Consider the following 19,495-nt stretch of genomic DNA (forward strand, 5'->3'; position numbering starts at 1 on the left):
TATAAACTAATTGCATCTGTACTTACATCTAGGAGTAACAATAAGAGAACAATAAGGGGGAAAAACAGATGTTCTAGAGAGTGATATTTATTGTATATCTATAGTAGCAGCGTGTTCCATTATCTTATTTAATCCTAGTACATACTGCAAATGAAAAAAGAAGGTATAACTTGTTGGACAACTTGATATTGAACCTTGTCTGAATCCCAGGATCTTCCCACTATATACCACTCTCTCATTGGAACATAGAATAAGCTTATTTTCTTCATAGACATATAGATATTAAATCTCCAAAAGGTGATTCAATTCAGAGTCATGAAATTGTGAATATGTGTGATTACTTGTTTAAGTTAATTAACAAAAAGGCATTTTCCTTCCTCTCTTGATAAGCTTAACTTCTGTACTATCCATGCCACTTCAGAAAAGGGATCAAAAAACTTGAAAAAAGATAAAACTAAACAGTGCTGTGAACCAATGTTACCTCACTAAAAAAAAAAAATTACAATTTTTAAAAATAAAAAAATGTATTTTTTTTTTCTTTTCAGAACTGAAAAATATGTTACACAGTCTCTGCCTCAATGTTCTCTGTGAATGACAAATTAGAAAATAATACAAGGGGGCCTCCCCGGTGGCAAAGCCGTTGAGCGCTGGGTTGCGAAGCTGCCTGTGGCCTCTGCGGCGCCGGTTCGATCCCCGGCTGCTCCCCTACCACCGGAGGAGGGTCCCACATGGCGTGCAGACAGACCTCTTCTGCCGCCCGCTGCTCCCCTCAGCAGTGTACTCGGTCCTTCTGCCTGCTCTGCTCCCCGCTTTAGCTCTGGTGAATTCTCTCACCCTCCCGCACTTCTGACTGTACCCAGTGCTTGTATAAATAAAAAAAAAAATGTTTAAAAAATAATAATAATAATAATAATAATACAAGGAGGGAAAAAAAGAATTATTTTATTTCACTTGCCCGAGTAAGCAACCACCAGGAAGGCCAATGTCTCCAGGGCAACTGTCAAAGCTAGTGTGATATTTAAACCTATTATTTGTCACCAGTTCAATTGCTGCATTTCTTTTTTAAATTCTGGAGGAACATCCTACTATACTTGCAGTGTTTATTTTAAGACCCTTTGGGTATATATCTCCTACTTAGCAGATAGATGCTAGATATGCTGAACTTTGTTAGCTATCCTTTTTTGTAATAAAAATAGGCAACATTATCTTAAAGAATAATTTGTGGGTTTGTTTTTTTGTTTGTTTTTTTGTTTGTTTTTAACTTTATAGCTGCTAAATCCTGAAGATGACCTCTTACCAGGAAAAATTCGAGACAGTAATCGTTCAACCCTCTTAGCAACAATTCAGGAACATGGTTACCCCACAATCAACCTGGGAATTGTGGGAGACAAGTAAGTATTAGATTTTATTTTGAAGCTATTCTTGTACAAATATGAATTTTGAGAGCTAAGTGTGATTTTTACTAAAGAGTAATTTAACACCATAATTTTTGCTCATTTCATTCTTCAGAAGTCAAAGAATTATTCAGGTATCTATGTCCGTAAGGACTAGACATTTTCCTGAAATGCTTATTACAACAGGAGAAGTATTTTGCTCTCTTCCAGGTATATTAGGTTTACGGAGATCTTATTTGGTAGTGTTGGCTTTATCCTAGTGGAACTAATAGTGATGGTGTTTTTCCTGTCCAAACTTTTACTTGTTTCAAGAAAAAGAAAATGCATGAGGAGAGTAAAATAGAAAATTAGCACTAACTGGATTTTTATGTTGATTTTTTAAATCACTAATATATCCCAAATTTCTTCAGGCTTCACCCACTTGTAAATACTTCAAAGAAAAGCATACTGATGTAATTGCCCCTCTCTAAGAGCCTATTACCACATTTAGTAAATTAACTCAGTCCTCTGCTGAATTCCCCCAAGTATTTATGCAAATCTCTATGTGTATCACATGGGCTCAGAAGCAAGTCTGCTCTTTCTGAGCATCCTACTAACCATCAAGACTCCTCAGCCATATTTCACCAGGCTCTATTTCCAGATGACCAAGAATGTGCCTACTTTTTGTAGTGCCAAAACATGAGACTGGTGAATACAAAGCTAGGAGACAAACGTGTGTTGGATACCATGATGTCTTTATCACCCATATTCACCCCTTTCTAGCTCATCACCATCTTGTCACCGAGTCTAAAGCTCTTTATGCCTGGTTACTTCTTCCCTTAAGATGAATGCTTTCCACACAGGACTCAACTGTGCTTTTGAAGAGACTCTGCCCTACCATTTCACTGTATATCCTCTGACACCATATACCCCATCTTTGACTCAAACTGGACACAACACAATGCAAACCTTAGGCATAGCATCTTGATAGTGCCCTAAATAGTGGTAGCTTTTATGTCATTTCACCTTTTAAAGTTCTTTTCTCCAGATTTTTTTTCCTTCTCAGAGGACATTGGAATAGAGACTGTTAGACATATTTCAAACAACTTTCTTTAGAATCTTCACTATTTGTATTTACCAAGATGTCTAGTTCTAGAGAAGTCTATAGCCAAGTACCTATCTAGCTTAAAACTCATGCTTGTGAAGTCAATCTCATGGCTTACCTAGTATGATCACCCTGATCCAGGTCCCTAGCCTAGAAAGAAACCCTCTGAAAAGTAAAGGGAGAGGGAAGTGGTTATTTAATTTAGACCTGACCAGTAATACATACTTTCATGTAAACTTCAAGCAGCAAAAACTATCCTGATATAGATACGCCTTTAAAGAAGATAAAAATTAACTTTTGAGAAAAGATAGGACAAATCCAAGAGTTCCAAAAGCACAGAGCAGACCTAAAACACTAGGGAACAACTCACCAAATTGTTTGATTTATTTCCCGCCTACCATTGTCTCTGACACTGCCTCCAAGTGCATTAATGAGACTCTAATATAAGATGAAAGAAGTTCTTTTTTTTAACTATGTCTTCTCTAAGATGTTCTAGACTATAATTGTGTGTCTTTTGACCTTTTATAGCTGTACTTTTATATACCAAAAAAATTACTTAATATCCTCTATTACTTTACTATACAGTAAACTGCCATTACTTTACTATACAGTAAACTTTACTATAAAGGTACATGTGTTGATGTATAAATATTTAATTTTCTGGGGACTGCACTAATGATTTATGATAGATATCTGCTAATAATTAATGTTAATATTGCATATAACTCCAAAAATTTACCTTGAAAACGGCATATAAAGAATGACAAAAAAAAACTATCAACAAAATATAGGCAATTCAGAGAATGTATGCATTTCTAATATATATTCTTTTCTCCCATCAAAAAACCTTACATAAAACCAAGAACAATTTTTTTGAGATATAATTCTAGCAAATATAGACTTTATCAGTCTTAGAGTGCTATGTGGAAAAGAGACCCAAAGTAAATGGTTTAAAATGCAGAGGTGGGATGTGGGAGGAATGAATTTATAACTATTCTGACAGAAAGCTGTGCTGAGTTTAGCAAAAGAAACAAGGTACTTTTAATCTGCAGCCTGTTGATATTCTGTGAAGTTTGCCTCCTTCTTCATTTTTCCATTATCATTTACAGATGAAAGCAAAAGTCTTTTATACAAAGGTCTCTATGTGAAACTTTCCAGTAAAACAAGGAGGGTCATGGGAGAAACTACCCTATGTTTAAAGCAGGGAGAGAAATAACTCAAGAATGTCAGTGAGCACAGAATCCCTGCTCAGCCAAGACAGATAAGAGTAAGAAACAAAGAGATCTATTCTTGTGTGCTAAAAAGGCTTGAGTCTAGTTTTTAAATTGGGTATGATTATATTTTTTGGCTCTTATTGCTGCCACCTACCATAATTTTAACAATAAATGTGAAAGTTGAAGAGTAAAACATTTGGATTGAACTAGGCTGAATGTTGTCTTTGTTTATTGTGTATTTTATTTTAAAAGAGGGTACAATTACGATTACCAGAGGGATGCTTCAAATACCTGAGAATGAGCAACTATATTTTAAAGGAACTCTTTTATAAATATTATGTGTATATCAAATACATTCCCTAAGACATGTTTTTTCACATTGTATGGAACACAAAACTGTTGAATTTCCTAAGTATTTTTCTTTACAAAGAAAAATTTTTAAATCCAGAGATGTTAACTGTACTTCCCAGCATTATGAAAGTTAGTGGTAAAGATAGAAATGGAATCTTATTTTTTTAAGTTAACAAGTGACAATTCTCTGCTATCGAAATGAAGACAGGATAATAAATATAATTATGAAGTATCACTATAGGCTGGAGTCAGAGAGAGTTTTATAAAGGTGCAATTTAAGCTAGGACATGAAGGATGAATAAGGTTTGTATAATTAGAAAAAGAGAATATCTTAATCAAGAAGGAAACATGGAATGAGCAAAAATGGACAAGGAAATACAAAGATTGAAAAGTATAAATGAACAGCTTTTAGCCAGCCCAACTAAAACAGAACATTCAGGTAGAAAGATAATGCAAGTAAATTTGGTAGAAATCTAGAAGCCATTTGAAAGGCTTTGCAACCCTGGTAGAAGTATCCAATTCAGTTAAATTTGAAGTCATTTTTTTTGTAAATAATAAATTTTATTTTTATATTCCCCCATACAATTGCAAACGCCCCATTCTGACCCCAAGCCTTCCCCTCCCGCCCCCCACCCCACAAAAAGTGTCTCTGGTTCATAGTTTTTTGTTGATTTTGATTTTCACTTTCTTATATTCATTTTCCTGGTCCCTTATTTAAGTTTTCTAGATTCCTGCTATGAGTGAGACCATCCGGTGTTTTTCTTTTTCTTTTTGGCTTATTTCGCTGAGCATGATCCCTTCCAGCGCCATCCATGTTGCTGCAAATTGCATGTGTTTATCTTTTCTGAATGCTGAGTAATATTCCATGGTATATATGTACCACATCTTCTTGATCCAGTCATCTATTTTTGGGCATTTGGGTTGTTTCCAAAGCTTAGCTATTGTAAACAGTGCTGCTATAAACATAGGGGTGCAAGTGCTCTTTGGAATTGATGTTTCTGTGTCCTTTGGGTAAATACCTAGGAGTGGAATTGCTGGATCATATGGAAGCTCTATGTTTAGTAGGTCCAGAAATCTCCACACAGCTCTCCATAGTGGTTGGACCAGTTTGCACTCCCACCAACAGTGCAGAAGAGTTCCTTTTTCTCCACACCCTCGCCAACATTTGTTGTTGCTAGTTTTTTTAATATGTGCCATTCTCACTGGTGTGAGATGGTATCTCATGGTAGTTTTGATTTGCATTTCCCTGATGACAAGTGATGTTGAACATTTTTTCATATGTCTGTTGGCCATTTGCATTTCCTCTTCAGAGAAGTTTCTTTTTAGCTCTTCTGCCCATTTTTTGACTGGATTATTTTCTTTGTTGTTGCTGAGTCTCATCAGCTCTTTGCAGATTTTTGTGATCAGTCCTTTATCATTAGTGTTGGGTGCAAAAATGTTCTCCCAGTTGGTGGGGTTTCTCTTTGTTTTTGTTATTGTCTCTTTTGCTGTGCAGAAGCGCTTTAATTTGATGTAGTCCCAGCTGTTTATCTTTGTCTTCACTATCACTGCTTTGGGTGATGTGTCTGTAAAGATGTCTTTGATGTGCAAATCCCGTAGTGTTTCGCCTATATTTCCTTCTACGTATTTTATGGTTTCAGGTCTTATGTCTAGTTCTTTAATCCATTTTGAGTTGATTTTTGTGTATGGTGTGAGGTAGTGGTCAAGCTTCATTCTTTTGCATGTAGCGACCCAGTTTTCCCAGCACCATTTATTGAACAAACTTTCTTTGCTCCAATGCATAGTCTTTGCTCCTTTGTCAAAGATTAGTTGACCATAAATCTGTGGGTTTATTTCTGGATTTTCTATTCGATTCCATTGGCCTGTATGTCTGTTCTTGTTCCAATACCATGCAGTTTTGATGATTATGGCTTTGTAGTATAGTTTGAAGTCTGGGAGTGTGATGCCTCCATTTCCTTCTTTTTTTTTCAGGAGAGCTTTGGCTATTCGGGGTTTTTTGTGATTCCATATGAATTTCATAAATAATTGTTCTATTTCTTTGAAGAATGACATTGAGATTTTGATTGGAATAGCATTGAATCTGTATATTGCTTTTGGTAGGATGGCCATTTTAATAATGTTTATTCTTCCAATCCATGAGCAGGGGATGTCTTTCCATTTCTTTGTGTCTTCTTCTATTTCTTTTAACAGTGTTTTATAATTTTCTTTGTATAGGTCCTTTACCTCTTTTGTTAGATTTATTCCCAAATATTTGATTTTTTTTGTTTCAATAACAAAAGGGATGGTTTTTTTTATTTCTTCTTCTTCAGATTTATTGTTTGTGTATAGGAAGGCTACTGACTTTTGCGTGTTGATTTTGTATCCTGCCACTTTACTGAATTGATTGATGAGTTGAATTAGTTTTTCTGTGGAGATTTTGGGGTTCTGTATGTATATTATCATATCATCTGCAAATAGTGATAGTTTGACTTCTTCTTTTCCTATTTGGATTCCTTGGATGTCTTTCTCTTGTCTTATTGCCCTGGCTAGGACTTCCAGTATTATATTGAAAAGCAGTGGTGAGAGTGGACATCCTTGTCTTGTTCCAGATCTTAATGGAATTGCTTTCAGCTTTTCACCATTGAGAATGATACTGGCTGTTGGCTTGTCATAGATGGCCTTTATGATGTTGAGGTATGTTCCTTGTATCCCAAGAATTTCAAGGGCTTTTATCATGAATGGGTGTTGCACTTTGTCGAAAGCTTTCTCAGCATCTATTGATATTATCATATGTTTTTATATTTCTTTTTGTAGATGTGTTGGATAACGTTGATTGATTTTCAGATGTTAAACCATCCTTGTGCCCCTGGAATGAATCCAGCTTGGTCGTGGTGAATTATCTTATGGATACATTGTTGGATTCTGATAGCTAAAATTTTATTGAGGATTTTTGCATCAGTGTTCATTAGGGAGATTGGCCTATAGTTTTCCTTTTTTGTGTTGTCCTTGTTCGGTTTTGGTATTAGTGTAATATTGGCTTCATAGAACGTGTTTGGTATTGTCCCTTCCTTCTCAATTTTTTGGAAGAGTTTGTGAAGGATAGGTACCAATTCGTCTCTGAATGTTTGGTAGAATTCATTTGTAAATCCATCAGGTCCTGGGCTTTTGTTTTTGGGGAGGTTTTTGATTACCATTTCAATTTCGCTGCTTGTAATTGGTCTGTTTAGGTGTTCTATTTCTTCTTTATCTAGCTTTGGGTGATTGTAGAGTTGTAGGAATTTGTCCATCTCCTCTAGATTGTTGAACTTGTTTCCATATAACTGTTCATAGTAGTTACTGATTATTCTTTTGATTTCTGCTGTGTCCGTTGTGATTTCTCCTCTTCATTTATGATCCTGTGTATTTGTGCTTTCTCCCTATTTTCCTTTGTGAGCCTGGCTAGGGGTTTGTCTATTTTATTTATTTTTTCAAAGAACCAGCTCTTGGTTTCATTGATCTTTTGGATTGTTTTTTTAGTTTCAATTTCATTTATTTCTGCTTTGGTTTTTATTATTTCTTTTCTTCTACTGGTTTTGGGGTTTTTTTTGTTGTTCTTTTTCTAGATCTTTGAGCTTCGAGATTAGGTTGTTTCTTTGAGTTCTTTCTTGTTTTTTGATGTGAGCTTCTATTGCTATATATTTTCCTCTTATTACTGCTTTTGCTGCATCCCATACATTTAGGATATTGGTGTCCTCCTTGTCATTCAATTCAAAGAATTTTTTAATTTCTTCTTTGATCTCCTCGTTAGTCCAGTGGTCTTCCAGTAGTGTGGCTTTTAATCTCCATGAGGTAGGATAGTTCCTTGCCTTCTTTTTATGATTTATTTCTAGTTTGATGCCTTCGTGGTCAGAAAAGATGGTTGGTATGATTTCAATCTTGGTGTATCTGTTGATGTTTGTCTTGTGCCCCAGTATGTGATCGATCCTGGAGAATGATCCGTGTGCGCTTGAGAAAAATGTGTACTCCGTTTTTTTTGGGTTTAGTGTTCTATAGATGTCTGTTAAGCCCAAATGCTCTAGGTCCTTATTTAGAGCTTTGGTTTCTTTACTTATTTTTTGTCTTGTTGATCTATCCATTGTTGATAGTGGTGTGTTGAAGTCTCCCACTACGTATGTGTTTTCTCTGATGTCTGTTTTCAGAGAGGACAACAGTTGTCTGATATATTTTGGTGCTCTTTCGTTTGGTGAGTATATGTTAATGAGTGTTATTTCTTCTTGAAGTATTGTCCCCTTAATCATAATGTAGTGACCATTGGGGTCTCTTTTTATTTTTTTGAGTTTGAAGTCTGTTTTATCTGATATAAGTATAGCTGTTCCTGCTTTCTTTTTTGGCCCATTTGCTTGTAGGATTGTTTTCCATCCTTTGACTTTGAGCCTATTTTTATCTTTTGTAGCTAAATGTGTTTCCTGGAGACAGCAAAAGGTTGGGTTTTGTTTCTTAATCCAGGCTGCAACTCTGTGTCTTTTTATTGAAGAGTTTAGTCCATTTACATTTAGAGTTAATATTGATATGTTAGCATCTGTATTTGCCATTGTGTTTGTCTTTCCTTTGATTTTATTTATTTATTCTTTTAATAACTTTTTTTTTTTTTTGGTCTTCTTTCGTTGTTATTCATCCCTCTGAGGTTCTGGCTTTAGGATTCCTTGTAGTATTTTTTGGAGTGCGGGTTTAGTCATAATGAAATTCCGGAGTTTCTCTTTGTCTGGGAAGGTCCATATTCTTTCTTCATGGAGGAAAGAGAGCTTTGTGGGATAGAGTATTCTTGGTTGGCATCTGTTTTCTTGGAGTCGGTTGACTATGTCCCTCCACTCTCTCCTTGCCCGTAGTGTTTCTTCAGAGAAGTCTGATGTCAGCCTGATTGGTTTTCCTTTGAATGTTATCTGTTTCTTCCCTCTTGTCAGCTTCATTATTTTTTCCTTGTCCTGGATTCTTGGGAGCTTTACTATTATGTGTCTTGCTGTGTTTTTCCTTTCGTCGTGGAAGTTTGGTGTTCTTCTTGCTTCTTGTATATCAATTTTCAGCTCCTTCTTCGCATTTGGGAAGTTCTCTTCAATTATATCCATGAATATTTTCTCTGTTCCTACATCTCTCTCCTCTCATTCTGGAATTCCTATAACTCTTATATTTCCTTTCCTCATGGAGTCAGATAGTTCCCGAAGTCTTTTTTCATTCTTTTTCCTTCGTACTTCTCTTTCCTTTTCTGTTTTGGTTCTTTTTATTTCTGTGTCTTCAAGAGTACTTATTCGCTCTTCCATTTCACCTATTCTGCTTTCATTGCTTTTCCCAGAGTTCTTTAGTTCCTCCATTAATTCTTTGATCTCCTGCATTTCTTTTACTTCCCTCTTTAGGGACTCAATTTCCTTCTTCTGATCTATCACTTTTTTAATCATGGCAATTTTAAATTCTCTTTCTGGAAGGCTCAGAAGTTCTTCCAAGTTGCTGTCCTTGCAATCTGGGGAGTGGTTTTCTTTTTGTGGTGTGCTTCTTTCCTGAGGAGTTGTTAGGTTGTGTGTGGTTCTTCTACTCCCTACTGTCTGTTTTCTAATTTGTCGTATGCGTTGGGACACTGTGTTGCTCGGACTGACTGGCATCTTGGGTGAACTTCTCCGCTCCCCTCTGGCTCTTCCAGGAGCCATCTCTGTCTTCTGGGGGAGCTTTCTGCTGGTTTTAGGCAGTTTTTACTGAAGAAATGTCCCTGTTCTAAAATGGCGAAGCAGGATGCAGTCCCTGCGCCTCCGGTTTCAGGCACACTCTTCTGCGCACCCGGTCTGCCCCGGACGTGGGTGCCTGCTCCCTCTGTGGGCACAAACTGCTGGTCGGAAGGGGCCTGGCGTGGGCTAACTTCCCGGCTGGCCACTGGGTCCTCCAGAAGCCTTCTGCCCTTTTCAAGCAGTCTTAAGAAATTTCCTGTTCTATGGGGTGTTAGTGACTTTTTTTTCCTGGTCGCTAGGTGGCGCCAGAGATCTCTCATATTGTCCTTGGGGGGCTGTTTTTCGCCTCCCCCAACCCCGTGGGACAGGGAACAGAGCGGGAATGGTAGGGTACACCTCAACAGCTTTGGGGTGCTGTGTCTGCCTTGTGCCCCACCGTCGTGGAGAACCCACGCCCCGAATTTTCGTGCCCCGGGTCTCAGTTCAAAGCCCTCAGTTCCAGGACGTGGGCTGTAGCACAGTTCAGTGGCGCGGGAATGGCGCCTTTTGCACCGCTCCCGTGCCTGGGCGCCTGGTTCCTGCTTACTCAGGGAGGGACCTTCACCTCAGTAAGGACCTCCGTGCGTCTCCCCGCAAGCCTAGGTCGCAGGCGCGGGGACCTGGGCAGCCGCGATCCCGGTCTGCACTTGCTTTTCAAGCGCGCCCTGCGCGCCGCTTTTCCGCGCAAGCTTACCGGCAGCCCGGGCTGTGTGCGTGTCTCCCGGGGTCTTTGTTCTTCTCTCTGGCGCCCGGAGCCGTTCGCTCACCGCCACGGCGAATCCTGCAGGGTTCGCCTCAGCTCCCGTTCACGGGGTGTGGTGGCTGCAATAGTTCCTTTCCACTCACAGTCCCGCTTGCTGCGTGGTTTGTTCTTGTTGGCCGTTTTGGTTTGTTGTTTTCCTCCTCTCTGCCGGTCGGTCGGAGAGTGCCGCCTCTGTGGGCGGGGGAGGAGAGCAGGGTTCTGCGCTTCCCTCCCTTCTAGTCCTCTTTTATGGCCACTTTCTTCTTCGGGTAGTTTGCTGGAGTCACCCGTTTATCTTAAGTGTCCCAGTTCTCACTGGGACCTGCCGCTTTTCCTCCCTATTAACTTTTTTTAATGGGAGATCTTACTCGCAGCGTCTCCTCGCCGCCATGTTGCTCCGCCCCCCTCTGAAGTCATTTTTTAAACAAAATTGACATAATAAGCTTTTATTTAAGAAAGGTAATTTGACCAAGGTGTTTTTACATAGGCTGATGTTGGAGATGGACTAAGAATAAAGAAAACAGGGCCTCCCCTGGTGGTGCAGGCAGTTGAGCACAGCGCTGTGAGGCTGTCCACAGCCTCTGCAGTGCAGGTTCTATCTCAGCTGGCTGGCGTGATACCCACATGGTGCAGCAGACCTCTCCTGTCTCGCCCGCTGCTCCCCTCAGCAGTGTATTTCACTCAGTCTGCCTCTTCTGTTCCCAGCTCTGTCTCTAGTGAATCCTCTCACCCTCCCACACATCTGGCCTGTACCCTGGTTCTTGTATAAATAAATTAAAAAAAAAAAATAAAGAAAACAATATAATTTTGAGATCTCATATTTAAATAATTCTAAATCAACAAATCTGGATGAGCCAAGATCTTACATTTCTAAAAGCTCCCAAGTATACCAACTGCTGGTCCATGAATAAGGAAGCAACAAGGATGTAGTAAATTCAATTGTGCATCTACTATGAATTGTAAGCCAAAGGCTATTGAAGATACAGAGTTGGGATAGACATAGATCTTGCCCTTGAAATTCTATGTACTAGAAATTACAGCCTAGCAACCAAAGTATTTTGGAAAGCTAGAGTTTAAACTTAAATTTGGAAGTAGAATTGAAAATAAAGAGTCTAACTCAAAACACATTATGAAGACTATTACACAGAAGTGTGTCAATGTTGAGTTGTCTTCATCTGAATTACAAATGATATGTCTCAAATAAAATGCCCCCCAAAATCTAGTTATCTCTACCACAATTTTATATACCTCTATAGCACTATACCATTTCCACATCTTAATGTTACGTTTATAGTTTATTCCTTTTTGGTTCTTATAGCTTGTCTTTCTATGTTCATTCCTTAAGTATAGTGTCCTTATGGCTTACTTGTGGCTTTCTGTCCTTCTGATTCCTTATGCTGATGAATCCCAAATCTGTCTTGAGCTTCATACCTAGATCCACCTGCTTACCAGATGGATTTCCTTTAAGTTCATAGGCACAGCTAACTCAACATGTTCTTCCACCTCAATAACCACCAACCACTCCATCATCCAAGTTAGAAGAAACCTGAATAGAAGTCATCATAACTCCTCCTTTTCTCTCATCTCTATATTTAAGTCCTCCAGATTTTCCCTCCTAGCTATCTCTGCATTTCCATCTCTTCATGCCAGGGCTCTCTATTTTTGTCTACACATATGGGATTAGCCTCTTAACTAGATTCCCTGGTTAAGTCTTATTCCTCTCAGATTTACTCTCTAGTCTGCTACCAGTATAGTCTTTCTAAAGTATAAATTATATATCTATGGCAGAATTGGGTTTTATTATATTTGGGTATGCATATGCTAATAATTCAACAAACTTTTATGCTCAGGCATTGTACTGGTCTTCGGCACTACAGAGATTAATAAAATGGTTATCAGTAAGAACTACAAAATTTTTTCAATTCTTTTCCACTTTTCTCTTTCCTCCCAACCCAAACCATATCATCTTCAGTCTTCTTACTCCAAACATGTTAGTCTTTGCCTTGGAAGAGACACTAATCTTTACTGAGTATCTACTATATACAGCACTATTTACATTCTTTCAGTTACTTCAACTTAATGAAACAGCAAAGCCAGGAGAGTATTTTTTATCCTATTTTGTACATAATAATACTGAAGCTCAAAAATACTAAAAAGTCTGCTTAGTCATGCAACTAATGAAAGGCAGAGTGAGGAGTCCACCCCAGTCCTATTTAATTCGCTTTTCTTCTTTCACTTTTCCATGGTGCCCTTTTAACTGGGCTTAGCACCCACAATTCATTAATATTAAGGCTAAAAACTAAAGAAATTATACCCATTTAAATGAATAAAACCCTTAAATCTTTAAATAACTGTGAACATTTCAAATGCCAAAGAAGGAAAATTTATCTTTAAATTTTGAGCTAAATATGAACTATATATAAATGAATTATAAGGATCTGAATTGCAAAATCCTAAATCTTTAGGTGATATAAAATTGGGGGGAAATGGCAGGAGGATTTATTATAAAAGTTCATATTTACTTTCTGGACCCCTAAATAAAGCTTCTTGTTCACTGTAAAATAGACAACTCTCCCTTCGATAGGGAGAAAATCACCTTTCGTTTTATAACCTCTTCCTTTCCCCATATCCCCACATTGTTGGGGCTGCTTTCTCAGCATGTATTACTTTTAGACCATCAGTTATACTAAATGCATAGTATGTTCTCTAGGAAAGAGGGGAGGGAACAGTAAAGCAGCAGGCTACAAAATCAATATACAAAACTCAGTTGTGTACCAATATACAAACAATGAAGTATTTGTATTTTCACTTATTCTTTTCCTGTTTCCTTAAAATATAAGGTTAGATTTTTTTTTTTTAGCTTTTTCTTATTTTCTTTTTTTTTTTTTTAGGTAGGCCTATATTGCTGTATCCTTCTTAGTACCACTTTAGCTGTATCCCATAGATACTGGTAGCCTTTGTCTACATTTTTATTTGTCTCCAGGTATTTTTAATATTTCCCTTGATTTCCTCCTTAAATCAATAATCCTTCAGTAGCATGTTGTTAGTTGCCACATATTTGAGCTTTGTTTCTACCTTTTTTTGTGGTTTATTTCTGGTGTGAAACCTTTGTGATCAGAGAATATGATTACAATCTGGAATTTATTGACACTTGTTTGCTACCCAACATGTGGCCTATCCTTGAAAATGTTCCATGTGCACTTGAAAAGAATATTTGGCTTTGGTGAGTGGGCAGGGAATGTGATTCCTTATCTAAGGTTACTAAGAAAACATACCTTTATTTTTACCTTCCTTTTTTTAAACAGGTTTATTTATGTATTTATTTATTCTCTTACATCATTATTAATTTTTGGACATATTTGATTACTTCCCACAGGTGTAGTCCCTGTACTTCCCCCACCACCACAGCATCTATGATCCATCTCCCCAATCTTCTTTTTTTTACTAGTATATCAATAACATCTGTCCACATCTTTACCTGATCCTCTGCTATATTACTTTAATAACCACATATTATTCTCTAGTATAAAATATGATTTCATATGATTTCTTGTTGTCAGACATTAGGTTGTTACTATTCTTTCTCAGTTATAAGTAAATGAAGATCAGTTATAAAACTAAATCTTGGCATATAGCCACAATAACCTGGGAGCATTTTAAATTTTTTATTTTACTCACTTTATGATTATTTGTTCAACGTATACCATATGAAAGGCTGTGTTGAAAGGAAGGGTAAAATGAAAACTAAAACAACTGCTGTCTTACCTACTGCTAATAGGCATGTAAAACAAGTTTCTCATGACTTTATCCTCAGCAATTAGATCAATGCCAAAAAATTCTAGGAAGTAACAGAGAAGGAAAGAGAACACTGTAAATTTATAGGGATAAACTACTCTTAAGCTCCATCCTATTTCTACATTGAATATAGGGCAGTAAATGTCTCGCTTTTCTTTTCCCAATGGCTGAGTCAGTAATTTGTTAGTCTCTTTTTGTGTTCCTAGGCAGCATGAGCTACTCTTTCCCTACTGAGGAGAAAAGTTCAAGACAAATTAGGAAGTATGAGTAGGTAAAGAAGTACAGAGTAGTATATGTGCCAGCCAACACAATCATGGCCAGAGTTGTTTAAGATATTGGCCATTTGGTCACTTATATACTTTTCTGTTTTTGCATTTTTTCCCTTTTTCCTTGGTTAATAATATTTATTTGATAAGATTTCTTAAAGAAATTGCTGCCATGTGTGGCTTGAATCTGACTTAGTTTCTTTCCCACCAGACAGTAAGTTCCATTAAGGCTAGGACAATCAGCAACAATCCTGTCTTCTTTATCACCCTTTTTTTTGTTTAACTCTGTAGCTGTTTAGAAGACTCTTACAAGATCCCTTAAGAGTCTTAAAAACCTTAGCCATGGGAGCAGACCTGAAAATACGACACTGACAACAGAATTGTATTAGTAATTGAGACACAGACCCCCAAAAGTGCACAATGTAAAACTTTTCAGATAGGTGATCTTTTTTTATTTCTGTGAGTGGGAATTCCAAATGGATTTAGAAAGCTTCCTATTTTTTTTAAATCAATTTTATTTCATTTTTTAAAGATTTATTAATTTATTTATACAAGCACTGGTTACAGTCAGAAGCGCGGGAGGGTGAGAGAATTCACCAGAGCCAGAATAGGGAACAGAACAGGCAGACTGACGAAACACACTGCTGAGGGGAGCAGCGGGCGGCAGGAGAGGTCTGCGCGCCATGTGGGACCTTCACCCGTCGGCTGGGGTTCGAACCGGTGCTGCAGAGGCTGCGGGAAGCTTCGCAGTCTGGCGCTCAACCATTGCGCCACCGGGGAGGCCCAGATTTAGAAAGCTTCTTATTTAAAAAGTACCAGAATTGCTCCCACAAACATAAACATATGATCTTAGACACTTGCACTTACCTCTTGATTATAATAAACAGTAATCATGATTCAAATACACAGAATCCACTCATTTAAGGAATTTTTTTAAATAATGTATAGCATTAATTAAATTTATATCAATCCTTATACTTATTGTAACTACTGAATTATTTATATTTCTACATCAGCTATAGAACCACTTGGTAATATAGCTTCCAAACTGCTGATTTGTACCTTCTAAACTTTAAGGTCTGAAGACTGAGAAATTCCCATAATTAATTAAAAGGTTCCCCTTTTTGGAAAACTGCCATCACAGAAGGCTTCCCCATTCATAATGCTGAGCTTGCTTGGCTCTGTCACAGCTTGGTGTTTTGGATTTGAGTTGCCTGCTCTTGCTGCTGCCAGTTTGGAAGCTGCCTCTTCATAGTAACATAAAACAGAAGGGGAACAAGCAAAGCAATAGCAAATTGGATTCTTATAAAACTGACACATTTACAGCCTCCCTAGTGGTGCAAGGTGTTAACTCTCAGCTCTATGAAGCTATCTCTCCATCCCCGGCCAGGGAGCTGACCCACTGGCGCAGCAGACCTCTCCTGTGTCACCCGCTGCTCCCCTCAGCAGTGTATTTCAGTAGATCTGCCTGTTCTGTTCCCCACTCTGTCTCTGGTGAATCCTCTCTCTGTCTCTCTCTCTCTCTCACACACGCACGCACACACACACACACACACACACACACACACACCCTCTGGCCTACATCCAGCTCTTGTATGCATAAATAAATTAAATAAATCTTTAAAAAAATAAATAAAACTGACACATTTAGCAGGAATTATCCAAAATAGATTTAATGATACAGCATTATTTGGGTAAAGCTCAGTGCCTCCATCTTTCAATTTGTGACCCATATATATCCTTATTTCCTACTACCTACTTCATGTTCTGAAAGAATTTCTAATTATGGAGAGAATTTAGATCTGCATTTAATTGGTTCTTGCTATAAACTGTCTGCTTCTTTTACAAAGTAAATACCTTTCTGTTCACACATTTTCTGCTCAAAATGTGAAGTCTGAATAGTACAGTTAACATTTATTTTATGATCAGAGGTCTTTCATTTTCTATTGGTTAACCAAAAATATTCTATATTCAATAACAGTCATTTTAATAACAAGATTCTTCCCACTCTCAGTAAGTCATTTTTAGTGGCTATTATAGTTACCTTTCTTGATCCTTAAGACCTTCTATTACAGTTTATGTTTCTGATTCTTATAAGAGTAACCTTTAGGTGTTACTGAACTTTCAGAAATTGTTTTCTTACCTAGCTCCCTTGAAAAGTAGTATCTCCCAAAAAGCCTTTTCAAATTATCCTAAACCAATTCTGATCATTCTATTCCATTCAACATTTATATCATTTTTCCATATATGTGTTTTTATTTTAATTAATGTATTAAAGTAATGATATTAATTTCATTGCTCATTTCATTCATGTTCTTAAGTTTTTGTCATGTTTTCTGTAGTGCCTTGTAAGTTTAAAGGCAGGGATCATGATTTATTCTTTTTTTACATGACTCTATAGGGTCTGAACATCCAGTGGGAGTGAGATGGACTAAAAGGTGGCTATATTTAGTATGTAGCTAGAGTTCATGCATGAAGCAGATGCCAAAAAAATATTTGTTGCTGAGGAATTTATTTTTACCTCTGAAGAAATTAGAATATGATCAGTATGCATCCTAAATTATTTTTTATTTTTGGTATACTATTATTTATTCCTTAATCTTCAATTCTAGCATTTTTTACTCACTCTCCCACTGTCATCTTCACTCGTCTTAAAATGATACAGCTCACAGTTGGTATAACAGATGAAACAGGAAACTAATTAGCAGCTGTTGTCCATCTGTGTGTTTACATTAAATATTTTAAAATAAAACTGCATTTGCATTCTGAATACTCTATCTGAAATTCATAATCTCTAAATTTGGGTAAAGGATCTGCCTTGGTTTTAAATTTTAAGTCAGACTTCATGGTTTAGGGGAAAAAATTTATGCCAGAAACAGAATTATAGTAACTTAAGGCAGATATAAATTTTAAAAAGCAAGAATGTCTGAACTGAAAGAAGCCCCCAAAGCAGTAAGATTTAAATATGAAAAAATATAAATTCAAAAGATATAATACCCACTAGACATATTTTTCCTTCATAGAAACTGATTAGTTCATAAAGTTTTAAGAAAGCAACATTCTTTCTGTAATAGATTTATTTTGAGTTATGCTTCTCCTTTCTCTTTTATCTACCTTCTTATTAAGCTTATGTTTCTATGATGCTTAAGTTAGAACTCTAAAGAAAGTGTTATTTTACTGGTAGCCACTTCCCAAGTTGACAGTGACTGTCATAGCTTTGGGAAGAAAAAAGTGCTCTTATTTTTCAAGTAGTTAAATATCCCCAGTGTTCAGCCTCCCTGGTGGTGCAATGGGTTAAGCACCGCACTATGAAGCAATCCACAGCCTCTGCAGCACGAGTTTGATCCTCGACCAGGGAGCTACCCACATGGCACAGCAGACCTCTCCTGTCTCACCCTCTGCTTCCCTCAGCAGTGTACAGTGTTCAGTCTGCCTGTTCTGTTACCCACTTTGTCTCTGGTTAATCCTCTTGCACCCTGCATCTCTGACCTGTACCCCAGCTCTTGTATGCATAAATAAATAAATCTTTAAAAAATATATCCCCAGTGTTCAAAAAGTTATAGAGAGAAGAGTATGAGTATAAGATGAGTATTATTTTACAGTGCTCTAGTCAGTTGTCCCTTTGTGCTTCACTCTTATGTGAAGAGAAAAGTGATTGTATTAACTTTCAGTAATTCCATAGAATCACAATATCTTAGACTTAAAAGGAACTTTTGATACTCTTTAGTACGATCTTTCACTCAATGAAGTGTTAGAGAAAAATTTCTAACACCTGAACATTAGGTTTTTGTTTGATGCTCTTAGTAAGGAAGATTTTATTTTATTTGCCTCATGAGACAGCTCATTTTATTGTTGGATGACTATTATGGTCAGAATGTTTTTCTATTACACTGAGTCAGTCTTTATCCCTGTTTCTTCCTTTCATTAATCCTAGTTCTTCCCTCTAAAGCAACATCAAATAAGTTGACTCCATCTACATGACAACCTTTCAAAGATCATCCTGTTTTTGATTATATGAATATTAAATAGTATCTTCTCTTCCATCTGTAAACCACATTATTTACCTATAATATCATTAAAGTTATAGTAATTGTACATGGTTCATTTTTTGAGTGTCTTCAATGTGTATGAAATTGGGTGGGGCAGTCAAAATGCATAGAAAAAAATGAGACCCTGTCTTGTGAACCGGTCATGTATTGTATCATCTCTATAAATGTGCCTTTTATGACAATTTTTGCCTTTATCCTTTTCAGTTGTTTTAATTTTAAGTTCCACTTTGACATTAATATGCCATCCCTGCCTTTTCTAATTTACTTTCTATTTACATTGCTATCTTTTTTGCCTTACCCTTTATTTTCAATCTTCCATCTTTTTAAGCGTATCCTTTATAAATAACATTCAAATGAATTTGAACTTTAAAAAAAAATGCTCTATCTTGAATCTGCCCTAAGTTACTGTGCTAATGTAACCCAGATTTTGGTTGTATAAAGTTTGTTCTACTTTGCATGAAGTTGGCAATAAATGATTTCCTTGATTTTTTTATGTTTCACTTTTCTTTATGTTTACTATTTATATAACTTCGATATGTCTTCTTTTCCTTTTCCCTATTGTTGGTTTATTCCAGATACTATTTGTTTCCTTTTACACACTGTGACCCTTACTATTTTGGAATTTATCCTGTATTGTACCATCACTCTTAGGCTCTCAGTGAGGAGTATATTCACCGTCATGAACTAAAGATAAAATTCATGGTTTGTGTTCTGGAACATCTTTGTAATGTTATAAGTGATTGTCCATTTATGCTTTGGTTTTGTGTTGGTAAAGTATCTATTTTTCTAGAAGTTTTATTTTCCGGGGTGCTGTCCAAATTTGTGTGCTTTTTCTTTCACCCTCCAAATGCTGGCTTTTTAGATTGCTGGTATTTTCCTTTGCCTACTGAGA

At 37.0% G+C, this 19,495-nt stretch overlaps 1 protein-coding gene across 9 annotated transcripts in view; it reads left to right on the plus strand.

Moving 5' to 3' along the window:
* The window catches only part of GPHN (gephyrin), a gene marked incomplete at both ends in the record, with an annotated part of 440,211 nt that overhangs the window by 393,441 nt on the left and 27,275 nt on the right, over positions 1-19,495 (plus strand). For all 9 annotated transcript variants that reach the window (XM_084239836.1, XM_084239843.1, XM_084239839.1 and 6 more), the window contains one exon: positions 1,270-1,391. In XM_084239836.1, the coding sequence (XP_084095962.1) occupies positions 1,270-1,391 (122 nt within the window). The remainder of the gene's footprint in view (positions 1-1,269; positions 1,392-19,495) is intronic.

The sequence above is a fragment of the Talpa europaea genome (assembly GCF_964194135.1).
Source record: "Talpa europaea genome assembly, chromosome: 8".
Lineage (NCBI taxonomy): Eukaryota > Metazoa > Chordata > Mammalia > Eulipotyphla > Talpidae > Talpa > Talpa europaea.